The sequence below is a fragment of the Monodelphis domestica genome, chromosome 1, assembly GCF_027887165.1.
Source record: "Monodelphis domestica isolate mMonDom1 chromosome 1, mMonDom1.pri, whole genome shotgun sequence".
NCBI classification, from domain to species: Eukaryota; Metazoa; Chordata; class Mammalia; order Didelphimorphia; family Didelphidae; genus Monodelphis; species Monodelphis domestica.
Window position 1 is genome coordinate 639,845,151 of NC_077227.1, and position 14,105 is coordinate 639,859,255.

Sequence of the window (14,105 nt, forward strand, 5' to 3'; positions counted from 1 at the left end):
TTCTGTAATTGCAATCTTTTGGGGGGTACTAATCTAGGGGGGATTAAAGTGGGGTATATATTTATGGATCCTATAAGTATTTGCTCTCATATTATTTTTCCTGTATTTGGGAGACACTAGTAATTATAGCAAATCCATTAGTGGGAGAAGTTGGGGAGAGAAGTTACAGAGGGGGATCAGCGGGGGCCTCAATTTCTGGGGGCTGCTTTGCAGAACCAATTTTTCCAGACAGTGACCTTGTCAACCAGTATGATGGCCTCCAGCACATATATTATCTTCTTGATCTTCACTATTCCATGAGATAGGTACTAGATATTATTTTCTCTGATTTCACAGATGAAGAAACTGAGGACACAAAGAGCTAGCAATAGCAGGGTTTGAATATTGCCTTGCCTGATACCACGTCCAGCATTTTTCAGTCAGTGAGTGGATAAGCATTTAGTAAGGGTCTACTATATACCCGGCACTGTGCTAAAAGCTGTGGCTACAAATGCCTATATGTTATGTATAATATAATATATATAATATATAAAATAAACAAAAATATCTGACCTCAAGGGCCTCACAGTCTAGTGGAGGAAATAATAAACAGGTATGTACAAACATGATGAATGAGAAATAATTCATGAGACAAGTCACCTGAATGAAGAGAGGTTGGGAAAGGCTTCTGACAGAAGATGGAATTTCAGTTGGGAAATAAAGGAAGCCAGGGAAGCCAATAGGCAGAAATGAAGTAAGAGTATTCTAGGCATGGGAGTCAGCCAGAAAAGATGACCAGAACCAAGAGATTGAGGGTCCTGTTTGAGGAACAGTGAAGAGGCCAATGTCACTGGATTGAAGAATATTTGTTGGGGAGTAAGGTGTAAGAAGCCTGGAAAGGTATGGAAGCCAAACACAGGCTTATGTAGTTGATCCTGGAGATGATAGGGAACCATTGGAGTTTATTGAGTAGCATGGTGACATAGTTGGACCCATGCTTTAGAAAAACTGTTCTGGTGTCTGAGTGGAGTATCAATTGAAGAAGGGAGAGACTTGAGGTAGGCAGACTCAACAGTAGCTATTGCAATAATCCAGGCATGAGGTGAGAAGGGCCTGGACCATGGTGATGGTGGTGTCAGAGAAAGAGGAATATTTGTGAGATGTTGCAGAGGTGAAATCAATAGACCTTGGCCACAGCCAAGATATGGGGGGTGGGGGGTGTGGGGGGGTTAGAGATAGTGAGGAGTTGAGGATGCTTAGGTTGCCAGTCTAGGGTTGGGAGGGATGGGAGGAGGATGTTGTCCTTAATAGTAACAGAGAAGTTAAGAGGGGGAAAGAGAATAAATTCAATTTTGGATATGAGGCATTTAAGATGTATACTGGACATTGAGGTAGCTAGATGACTCAGTGGATAGAGAGCTGGGTTTAAATCTGGTCTCAGACATTAATTAGCTAAACCTTTGTTTACCTTTGAGGCAGTTCAGTGGACAAAGCACAGGATCTGGAGTTAGGAAGCCCTGAAGTCAAATCCATCCTCGGACACTGACTAGCTGTATGACTATAAGCAAGTCATTTAACCTCTGTTTGCCTTAATCCATATGGACAAGGATACAATAAAGGAGCCTCAGAAGGAGTGGTTTGATAGGTTGAAGGAGATACAGGAGAGAGTTCTAACCTGAAAACCTAGAGGAAAAAGAATTATGAAGAAGTGGGTGATCAACAAAGCTAAAGAGAAAATGGGGATTGAGAAAAAAAGTCATTGAATTTGGCAATTAAGAGATCACTGGCAACTTTGGAGAAAGCAGTTTCAGTGGAATGGTGTTAGATTAGTTTTCTGTGTTTGATAGTCATCTCTGGGAGAGAAAGAACTGCTTGCACTTGAATACAAATTACTATTTTGGAAATTATGAAAAAAAAGAAATTCTGAGATCAAACGACCACATATTCTGTAGATGGGGTTAAGTTCAGGCTAAATGTATTTTATTTGGATTTCCTTTCTGTCACAGAGAGCACCACCTCAAACATTCTGAAAGTCTCCTGCAGAAAGTCAAAAAGCTATGAGGAGGAAATGTAAATTCTTTTTAGCATTCCCATTCTTCCAATGGAAGGCATCCAATGATTTCTCAACAGACAATATTCTTCCCTCCATTAACTTGTTTGGTTAGTTGGTCTACATATTTATCATTTGCTGTGGGAAATGATATTTCCTGACATCTGTTTAGCATTTATTTTTCTTTAACTTCTATTTATATCCCATTTTCCTATTCTTTAAATAATTTAAAAATAAAGCTTCCAATAACTAAGCTTGATGTGACCGGTTAAAGCCTCAAAAAATTGTCTCACAGTCTGGCACAGTGCCTTATACATTGGAGATATGCTAACAAATATTTGTTGAATTGACTCATATTAGTTCTTTATTCATTACTTCCTAACAACTCACCCAAAATGTAAGTTATAAGATACAGTAAAGATCCTCTTATAGAATGATCCTTCGGTGCAAGAAAGTTGAAAGAGAAAGGTCTTGGAGAGCCTCAGGAAATCTGAAGCATGTATTCAAATCCTGTCAATACTTGGGGGCCAAAAGTCAATCATGAAGAAGCACAGCCTCTAAGAGCTGGTAGCAATCTCAGTGCTACTGTCATCTGAACAAGAGTTCTCCCTATAACACGCCTGTTTAATGCTCATCTGATCTTGGCTTGAAGACCTCCATTGAGAGGGATCCCATTTTCTAATTGTGAGCAAGTTTTTCCTTATATCAAGCCTAAACCTGTTGCTCTACAGCTTCCCCCCTTTGTTTCTAGTCCTGCCCTTTGGGGTTGAGAACAAGTCTATATTCTCTTCCAAATGCCAGTCTTTCCAATACTCAAAGACTATTCTAGGTTTTCTCTACTTTGAGACCCTCCTCTCCTAGTCCTGGTCAAAAAGGCTGACCTTCTCTATGAAACCCCAGCTTCTCCATGGTTTTTCTAAAATATGGTGGTTAGAAATGAACACAGTAAGGGGGCAGCTGGGTAGCTCAGTGGATTAAGAGCTAGCCCTAGAAACGGGAGGTCCTAGGTTCAAATCTGGCCTCAGACACTTCCCAGCTGTGTGACCCTGGGCAAGTCACTTGACCCCCATTGCCTAGCCCCTACCACTCTTCTGCCTTGGAGCCAATACACAGAATTGATTCCAAGATGGAAGGTGAGGGTTTAAAGAAAAAAAAAGAAAGAAAAAAGAAATGAACACAGTGCTCTAGAGGTGGCAGGGCAGAGAACAGGGCAATGATTCCTTCTTTCATCTTATCCATATTTCTTAAAACTGTCTAGGATAGCATTCGGTTGTTTTGTTTTGCCCTCCATGCCATTCTGTTGTCTCATTTATGGCCCACTGAAAAATCTGTTTCAGAGTAACTGTAGTCTTCCCACCTCTCCCTGTCTTGTACTTGAAATTTGCAACCTCAAGAGTAGACTTTTACATTCATCCCTATGTAATTCCTTCTTATATATCTTAGCCCATTGTTCTAGGCTGCTGAATTTGAACTGAGGGTTTCTGATGCCAGACTTGACTGCATATATTGATATCTTAAGGGGGATTAACATGGTAAATTAAAAGAATGAAAGTAAATAAATGAAGTTTTAATAAATATTTTAATAAATATCAGGCATCAGCCAGTTGACGAAGAAAGTACTGGGAGGTGGGTATCTCACACGAAGCCAGGTGAACTGTGATATATTCCACCTATATACAAAATAGGCTCTGAGAAAGAAATCAAAGTCTCCTGCTCCTTGTCAATATTTGGGCTCACCAGTTGAACCATATTTTTTTTTAAAAACCTTATCTTCTGCTTAGAATTGATAGTAAGTATTGGTTCCAAGGCAGAAGCAGTAAGAGTTAGGCAATTAGGGCAGGTTCACACAGCTAGGAAGTATCTGAGGCCACATTTGAACCCAGGTCCTTTCTACTGCAACAGGTCTGGCTCTCAATCCCTGAAACATTTATTTATTTGGTTATTTATTTTTTAAACCCTTACCTTCCATCTTGGAGTCAATACTGTGTATTGGCTCCAAGGCAGAAGAATGGTAAGGGCTAGGCAATGGGGGTTAAGTGACTTGCTCAGGGTCATACAGCTAGGCAGAGTTTGAGGTCAGATTTGAACCCAGGACATCCCATTTCTAGGCCTGGCTCTCAATCCACTGAGCCATCCAGCTGCCCCCTGAAACATTTATTTTCAAACTTCATTGGGAAAATTAATGCTTTCTCTTGGCCTAGAATGTGCCCAAGATAATTTGTGACGTGGTGTTTATTGCTACCATCATTCCATCAGAATCCTTTCTGGAAGGTGCTGTCTGGGCTAAGAACAATGAATCCTCATGTCTAGTTCTGCTTAAAATTTCATAGTTGTAAAGATCCTCAGAAGTTGACTTATCCAGTTCATATCTGAGTTAGAATCTTCTCTGCAAACCCTCTGAGAAGTGATCAAGGAGCCTCTACCCCTCTGCTCCAAGCAGAACTCTTCTAATGTTAGATCACAAAGGTGGGAGAGAAAAAGGGAAAATAAGGGAACTTCTGGGTAACTTAACAGCTCATGGGCATGTTGGCTATTCAGACTGTATTCCTCATCCTCACTGAAGTGGATAAAGGTGTTTCTGTGCCTAGACACATGCAAACCCTAGAATCCAAATAAATGAACTCACTCAAAGAGCCTCTGAGTCAACCAAGTGGTGCAAGTGTGTATTATTTCTTTTGTCAAATGGTCTTGGAAAAAAACCCTATAGCTTCTGGCTCTTTCTTTATTTTGGAAAACTGGGTGTGTTTTCTGTGGTATTTTGACCACTTGTCCAGAGTTTTAGGCTGGGGGAAAAGGTAAAATGTCGCTCAAAGCACAGCTCCTCTCTTGTATCTGCTACTGCCACAGAATCAGCACAGCTGTAAGTCTGGGTTCTGTTATGGTCACAGGGGACATTCCCAAAGACTAATAAAGATGCTCCTGGAGTTTGTGAATAAATAATCTCCACGGAACTCTGCGGTATCTTTCCTTCGATTTCTGGTATCCTGTTATCTTGTGAAATGTGTTGACCTCTCTTTTACAGTGGGAGATACTAGCAACATGTTCCCAGGTCCAGATCTTAGAGCTCCACGGGCCGAGCCACAAGCTATTCTGAACTTTTTGACGAGGTGGTTTCAAGATGTTTTATGAAGGGCCCCATTAAAACCCCTTTGGAAATTTTTTGATAGCTGCCTGGATGGTTTTAATCAGGGAGGAAGTCAATGTTTTGAGCAAGGATGCCAAGGCAGCTTTCTAAAGTATCTGTTGGCTGGCTAGGAGAAAGAGCTCAAGGGGAGAAGTCTTCTTCCCGCCATGGAATGAGTTCATTAGAAATGACATGGACTCTCATCAGTGGACCTACAAAACCACATTTTTGAACACATTATATCCTAAGGGAATTGTGGTTTCGAATCTTATCAATACTAGGTGGCAAAACCTGTTAAGCGATGGTCATTGTCTGAAAAGGCCTTGTTTATGGCCTGAACTTTGGCCCAAAATTTGATATAATTTTCCTGCTAAGCCTCATATTTTATTCTTTAGCTTCAAGGAGGATAGCAAACCATCACATTAATTATGGTTAATGCAGACAAATTGTACCATGGCAGTCTACATTCCTTTCTCTTTTTACCCCGACTGAGGCGAATGAGGAGATTCCACATGTATAAATGGAGATTTTTGAACCTTTGACTTCATTCCCCAGAAGTCCTTAGTATTTCCCCAAATTCCCCATAATCTCTCCTGGGTTTCCGCATTGGCAGGACCACATTATTGGTACTTAACTGGCAGTAACTCCTCCCCCATTCTCTTTTTTGGGCAACAATCAGCAGTGATGGTGGTGAGTGGGGATGGCTGAAAATGGCTAACCAGCCATGGGCATGTGGTTTTTATTTTGTATCCTCTTTATTTCTTGATTTCTAATGATCCTTAATAAACCTCGTAAAATATAATATTTTTATCATTAGAGATATAATTTTAGATTTTACACATACAGGTCTAGCTGAGGCTAGCACAGAAGCCTAAAATCCCCCAATTAAGCTAAAACCTAAGGCTAACCCAGAGCTGGCCCAAATGTCTGAGTCAGTTCCAAAATTTCCTTGAATTTCCTTTGGGTCCTTTGGAATCGGCTGTAGCCGAAGTCTATGGCAGGCCCTCCTAATGCTTCTAACTTAGCTGAAGTTGCATTTTGGGAGGCTAATTTGGCACTAGAAAGTCCCCAATATGAGAGGCTAGATCAATGGTAAAGGTTCTCAATGGAAGTCCTCAGTAGAATACATTTAACAGAAAGATTTTCCTCCTAATCTTCCTTTTATCTGCATGGTTTACCATGGATACATCATTTGTCTCAAAAATTTCTGAACATTCTTCACTTCCCATAGCCACTGAAACAAAGCTCTAGAGTGGGCAGGGGTTCTTGACTTGCATTCCATGGACTCTCATAGGGTCTGTGGAGAGATTTCAGTGAAGCCCATGAATTTTAAAAATATTTTAATAACTGGTTTCCTTTGTAATCCTAGGTATTTTATTTTTATTCACTTAAAAACAAGAGCCTGAGGTGTCCAGAGGCTTATCAGACTGTCCAAGAGGTCTATCAGGGGGAAAAAAGCCCCACCCCCCCCCTTCCCTCTCTCCACTCTAAGCAAGTCAAATAAGCAATATTCTAGTTTGAGAATTTAATGAAGTGGAATGTTATACAGAAAAGAGGAAAATGGTTAGAAGTTGATGGTGGCTTCTACAGCAAATTCCCTCACTTCTTCTGCAGTCATCTCCATGGTCAGGCAGGATTTGTCAGGGTGTTGATGCTTTCTTCCACCTCAGTGAGCTTCTTCAGGATTTGGCTGAGCTTGATTTCATCAAATTCCAAACACAGACATTCAGATTCCTGGAAAACAAAAAGGGATGGAAGTCAGGTCAAGTCAACAGATATTTATGAAGTGCCTGCTGTGTACACTGTGCTAAGCCCTGGGAATAAAAAGGAGGAAAAAACCAGCCCCCTATCTTAAAGAGCTCACAGTCTAATGGGGAACCCAATAAGTTAATACTTGTATACAAATAATGGACAGGATACTAAGTAGGTAATCTTGCAGGGAAGCCATTCTATAAGGAGGATGGAGAAAGGCTTCTTGCAGAAGGTGGGCTTTTAGCTAGGTTCTGACGGGAGTGAGGGAAGCCAGAAGGCACAGACAGTGAGGATTGCAGGAATAGGACAGCCAGTGAAAGTGAAAATGCATGGAGCTGGGAGATGGAGTGATTCATGCAAGAAAGAGCAAAGAAGCCAGTGCCGTGGAATCACAGAATAATATGTGGTTGGGAATAAGGTGTAAGAAGACCAGAAGGTTCCAAAGTAGATTAAATTGTAATTTAAATGTAGATTAAATGTATTTTAATTAAAATGTAATCTATTTCGATCTGACTTTACATTTATTACATAACATTTTATATTTAGACTTTTACTCTTTTTCCTGGAGGGAAGAATGGGCCAGTGTCGTTTATGAACAGGGGTGGAGGGATGACCAAACAATATATAGGCCGACCAGATTGACTGAGGCCAATACAGGACTGCTTTCTGCGAATCTAATTCTTCGGCTCAGAAGCCTGAATGAGTATCCTTCATAAGGAAGGCTGTCTACCCACAGAGAGAAGGAAATATCTAATCATTTGGAATAACAGTCTTTTGACTCAGTGAAATGGCTATACAAACATTAGCCTGGGCTTCCGATAGCTATGAAGGCAGCTATGTTACAGTGGAGAGGAAAGAATGCTGAGCAGGGAGGCAGGAAAACAGTTCTGGCTACAACTGTCACAGATCAGTTGTGTTACCTTGAGAACGTCCCATAGACTCTGTGAGCATCAGTTTCCACATCTAGAAAATCCTGAGGTTGAACTGAATGATCTCTAAGGTTACTTCCAGTGCAAAGATTCTATGATTCTACACCATATAGAATGGCCTAGAGATAATAAGGTTCTGAACTAGGGTGATGGCCATGAGAATGGAAAGCAGGGATTGTAGAAGCAAAAGATTTTGGAAGTAATTCCTCCAGACTTGATAATTGATTTTATGTAGGGGATAAGAGAGAAGGAAAAATATAAGGTGAATCTGAGGTCTCAACTATGGGCAACTGGCAAAGGAGAGGTACTGCCATGGGCACGATACCTCCAGAAACTCAGACACTATTATCAGGGAAATTCCTTTGCTCCCTTGGGTCCTTGTGACTCCCATCCCAAAACATCTGACCTCGAGGATCAGCCTCCTTTGATTATCCCATTGATTTGAGATGGACAAAGAGACACACCTCATCTGTCCTCCAAATCATGAGAACCACTCCCATGCCTTCAGGCAACCACCCCCAACCCCTTGCTCCAAAGCCACATCCTCACTATGGTAAAGAGTATAAAATCCCCGGAATTGATGGCATCTGGGGGACAGCTTTTCCATCCATGCTGTCCTCCCAAGGAGCAGCTTTTCACCCATGCTGTTTCACCTAGGAGGCAGGCCTCCTGGCCAGATTCAACATTACCTTCTAAATGAATGAATTTCTCTTTTTTATTTTTAAGTCAAGTTTCAGAGTCATACATTCTTGCAAAAGGTACCCTGGACTCCAGGGGTTCACCTCTAGTACCCTACGACAGTACTATTAATAGAACTAGGAAAGTTAGAAGGAGGCACCAGTTTAAAGAGGGAAATAGTGAGTTTTAAATTTTTTTGAATTTTTAACTATGTCAACTATGTGTTTCAGGATTTCAGATGACTGGATAGTTGAAGGAATTGGGAATATTCAGTTTTGAGAAGAATCCACTAAATAATCATGTGATAGCAATTCTTAAATATTTAAAGGTCATCCAGAAGAGAAACTTTGCTCTATGTTGCTACAGAACAAACTATGATTGCTTATTGGACCTCTCAAACTATTTGTCCCAAAGAAGAATATTTTTTTCTAAACCTTCTAATCATCCTAATTTTCCTATTATTATTGAAGACACAATATCTTTCTATTTACCCAGGCTCACAACCTAGTCACTCTCAGTTTCACTTTCTTATCCTCAAATCCACACACCGCCTATCAATTCTATCTTCTTATCTCCTCTTCTCTGCTCTGACACTTACCACCCTAGTCCAGGTCCTTATCACCTCATATATGGTGTCCTGCAATAGCTTTTTGGTTAGTCTCCCTGCTTCATATATCTCCCCAATCCAGCCTGTCTTCAACTCAACCGTTGATCTTCCTGTGTGAAGTGGAAATTGAGAGGGACCTTGAAAATTTCAAAGTACACCCTCTTTAATCACTATTCAGAAATATGACCAGGGAAAATGATCACTTAAAATATAATGCTTTATTGAGAGAGACACAAATGCCCCCAAGTTCCCCCCCAAAACCCTTATTTATAGGAGAATCCTGATACAATCAAGCCTCCCAGAAGGGATTATAACATTTTTTTACTGTGGTTGAAGATAGAATGCTGAAGAACTTTAAATGGCTTTATAATGGACATATTCAATCTGATTAACATCTTTAAGAATTTAGAGAATATCTTTACAGTAGGTACATACAAGTATTTTAACATTTTAAAGAAATGATCAAGAAGTTGGAGACAGAAACAAAGAGAAAAGTTCAGGACTGGATTATCTGGGAGGGGTTGATGTGAGGATCAGTCCAGCTCTAGGGTTTGACATTCTGGCAGAAGCTTCAGATACAATAGGAGAGACTTTTTTTTTTTAAACCCTTACCTTCCATCTTGGAATCAATACTGTGTATTGGCTCCAAGGCAGAAGAGTGGTAAGGGCTAGGCAATGGGGGTCAAGTGACTTGCCCAGGGTCACACAGCTGGAAAGTGTCTGAGGCCATATTTGAACCTAGGACCTCCCATCTCTAGGCCTGACTCTCAATCCACTGAGCTACCCAGCTGCCAGCTGCCCCTTTGGAGAGACTTCTAAGACAAAAGGGTACTCAAGATTGGCATTTAGGATTGGATCCTGAGTACTTCAGGGTCTAAGAACAGTCCAGCCTGGGACTCCTGCCTCAGGCAAATTCCCAAACAAACTCAAAAGATTCAATTCAAAACATTGTCCTACAGGGAGAAGGGTATTGTCATCTTGTCTTGAAGGGGGCTTGAAGAGAGAAATGGATTGGGGTGGTGGTGGGAGAGGACTGGTTTTTACTAACTTTTTGGAGATATTAATAACTCTTAATAATAACTTGAGAATAACACACTAATTTTTCACTCCACACATTCCTAAAGCCTGACCACTTTTCTTCCCATTCAATAAACTCCTTTGGCTCCCTATTATCTCCAGGATCAAATAGGAATTCCATTCCATAACCTGTTCCCTTATTACCTTTCCAGTCTTTTTATACCTTCCTCTTCTCCAAGTATTCTAAGATTTATTGACGGTGGTCTTCTTGCTTTTTCTCAAACAAGATACGCCATCTCCTCACTTTGTGTATTTTCACTGGTTGACCCCTATATTTGGAATTCTCTCCTTCATCTCTCCCTCCTAGAGGACCTTCAAATCTCAGATAAAATTCCATTTTCAGCAAGAAGCCTTTCTTGGTCCCTCTTAATAATGCCATTATGTCTCCTCTGAGATTAACTTTAATTTTTTTCCTGTTTGTACATAGTTGTTTGCACTTTGTCTTCTCTATTAGAGTATGTGGCACATAGTAGGCACTTACTAATTGCTTGTTGATTTGAATACAGAAAGCAGAATTAGAAACAATGGGTAGAAATGACATAAAGACAGATTTCAGCCCAACTCAAGAAAAGGACTTATCAAAAACTACAGTTATCTAATCTTGGAACAGACTGCCTCAAAAGTAGTGAGCTCTTTGTCACTAGAGGAATTTAATCAGAAGATAGATGACCACTTTTGGGGATTGTGGCAGGAAGGATTCCTACATTGGGTTTGAAAGAGGCACCTTCCAGCTCCAAGATCCAATGATCTCTACAACTAGTGTTCTTGTGTAGAAATGGACATTTAAGCACTTTGTCTATGATTTAGTTCTTTAACACTTAGGTAATTCTCATCAGAAAATGCCAAAAAGCAATCCAGTGTTTCTTTTCTCTCTTAAACCAAGGATTGCTACAAATTAAACCGGGAATTTGGATCTTCTAAATACTGCCCAAGAGTTTTTGAGTAAATTGTTTAAAATCTTCAGGAAGGTACTAGATACTAGTATCATAGACTTAAAAAAAATCTTTATCTTCTGTCTAAGAATTGACACTAAGTATCAGTCCTAAGGCAGAACAGCAGTAAGGGCTAAGTAAATGGGTTCAAATAATTTGTGTACATGTCTAGGAAGTTTCTGAGGCTAGATCTGAAAATAGATCTCTCATCTCCAAGCCTGGTGCTCTATCCACTGAGCTATCTAGCTGCCCTAGTATCAGACTTTTTGCCAATTCACAAATAGCGAGGAAGACATTTGGGAACTATTATATTTACTAAGAAATGACTAAGACAGTGCTTCTTAAAAAAAAGCAACAACCATTTTTAGCTCTTAGATTCCCTTTCATCCTTCCAAACTGCACCTCTGAGGTCTCTGATCTCTGTTTCCTTCTGTTATATAACTAACTGAGCCAGAGACTAACATAACTTAAAAAACAACAACAACAACAACAAGGAGGAAAAATCAAAGAATGAGGACTTTGGCATGAGTGACAGAATCCTCCTTTCCATTCATCTATTCCCTGGAATTAGGTCTTACAGTCTAAAGGGGTTAAACATATTACATGCAAGCAAAAGTGAAACATATGGTTGAATAATTAGTTCATGGGTTCTTAACCTGTATTCCATGAACTTGGAAAAAAAGAGTATTTATAACTATATTTCAAAATAATTGAATTCCTTTATAATCCTATGTATTTTATTTTGTGCATTTAAAAACATTCTGAGGAGGGGTCTATGACCCAGGAAAAAAAGTTTAGGAACCCCTGTACTAGTTACTAGGCCCTAAGGAAAATCAAATCACAATTCAGATCACAAAGACCTGTCATGTCCCCTAGACTATGAGGGTCATCCCCAGTCTTCAGGCAGACCTCGGTCAGATGACCAAACCCCCCTGCCCATGCCTCAGTGCATACCATTCTAGAGTCATGTCTTCAGTGTGGCACAAAGTCACATCTCCACTGTTGTAAAGCGTATAAAGACCCCAGAAATCATGTCATTGGAGAACAGCTTTCCCATTCATGCTGTTCCCCCTAAAAGGCAGTCTTCCTGGTCAGATTTAACATTACCTTGTAAATTAATAAATTTCTCTTTTTATTTTTAGGCTGTTTCGGAGTCTTGCATCCTTGCAAAAGGTACCCTTCCTGAATCCTGGGGGTTCACCTTAAAACCCCCACACACAACAAAATGACTTATTCAGGGTCACACAGCTAGTGTTTGAGGTCAAATTTGAGCTCATCTTCCTGACTCTAGATTGAGCGATCTATCTTCTAAGTCATCTTGCTGCTGGAGAACTGCATTAAGTAAGGTGAAGACAGTTCAAGTTTTCTGAAACAGTTTCTGAGCTTTCAAATCAGTGAGGTCAGGAGTCCATTTTGCAAAAAGCATCCTGTGCTGTTGTCATATTGCTGACTCATACTGTAACATCCACTAACACTCTCCATGGAAACTGCCGAAAGCAAGAAGAAGCTCTGTGCTGAGATTTCCAGAAGGCAGCTTTCCTTGGCTAAGGAGAATACATTAGCCCTTCTCAGTATACGTATTGGGGTAGAATGGGTAGGGGAGTTGTCTAAGCATCACATTCTAAATTAACTCGAGGACATGTCCAAGTTTTCATTTAATACAAAATAGAAACCAATTCTCAACAATGGAAGAATAGTAATAATAGAAGCAGCTTATGTGCCCAAGCTGTATGAGGCCGTCTCGTACTGAACTCATCTACTAATTCCAGCCAATTGGATTGGTGAAACTAAGAATGGGTCCTCAAGTCTTGAAAGTCTACAGCTCTTTCATTAGTCTTATTGAGACACTTAGCTGGACTTCTGAATGCAGGTTGAAGCATCCTTTTTTAAACTTTATTTTTCAGGGGGGGGGGGGAGGTTTGTCTTTCTTTCATAACATGGCTAATATGGAAATACATTTTACATGACTTCACAGGTATAATTGAAATCAAATTGTTTGCCGTCTCAAGAATGGGAGAGGTATAGGAATGGAGAAAATCTGGAACTCAAAAATCTTAAACTATTAAGAAATTTTACATGTAACTGAGAAAAATTTAATGTAATAGCAAAGGAAGGGAGAGAAAGAGAAATGGATAGAGAGAGCCAGAGAGAGAGAGCAGTATAAGCCTCATGTGGCTGGTTAGCTCTTTCAGCTGTCTCCTTCCAGAGCAGGCTGAGCCAGCCAGCCAGATGCTGCTCACCCTCCTGAGTCCCTGGTACCAGGAATAAAAGGCTGACTTCAGATCCCTTCTGTCAATTTATGTTCTTTCTGATGTCCCTTTCCTGAGCCTCTCTGATTGGAGGACTCAGACTTCAATCAGGATAAGAGGCAGGTCTTCTGGATGCCAGGAATAACCACTGGACATTCAGAATGGCCACATGACTCATTTAATTACATTACCACCCAAGAGATTTCTTGTTTACAGATTAAAAAAAGATCTTGTCTCCACCAGGCCTCAGCATGGGGGGGAGAAGTTGGTTAGTAACTTTAGCCCTAAAATCAACCATTTTTAGCTTTCAAATCAAAAGGTTGTTTTGGGGGGCCAAAAAGGAGTACAAATTAATATTAACTTTCCTCACCCTAAAATGCTAATGAATATTTTGCAAAGAATATAAGGATTTATTGCAAAATAGACATGGGGCTTTGTTCAAGTTTTGTGTTTGCTTAGGGTGACCTTGAAGGAGTTGGTCAAACTTGAAAGAACACTGAATCTTGAGTTGTTTATCTTGCCAGTGATAAAAGACTAAAGAAACTCAGAATAGTTGGATTTAAAAGAAAAGTCACCTTTCTTTTTCTTGGTTTTACTAGAAAGGAAGTAGGAGAGAAGAGAGAACTAAAAATACCTGTTTATTAAATATCTTGGCACATATTCTTCAACTCAATAAGGATTTATTAAGAATTGCAAAACAGTCCTTGCCCAGGCTGAGCTAAGATTCT

At 40.1% G+C, this 14,105-nt stretch overlaps 1 protein-coding gene across 4 annotated transcripts in view; it reads right to left on the reverse strand.

Moving 5' to 3' along the window:
* Positions 1-6,663: 6,663 nt before the first annotated feature.
* COMMD1 (copper metabolism domain containing 1) overlaps positions 6,664-14,105 on the reverse strand; it is a 250,628-nt gene continuing 243,186 nt past the window's right edge. For all 4 annotated transcript variants that reach the window (XM_001382114.4, XM_007476778.3, XM_056813949.1 and 1 more), the window contains one exon: positions 6,664-6,887. In XM_001382114.4, the coding sequence (XP_001382151.2) occupies positions 6,780-6,887 (108 nt within the window). In that variant the 3' untranslated portion in view covers positions 6,664-6,779. The remainder of the gene's footprint in view (positions 6,888-14,105) is intronic.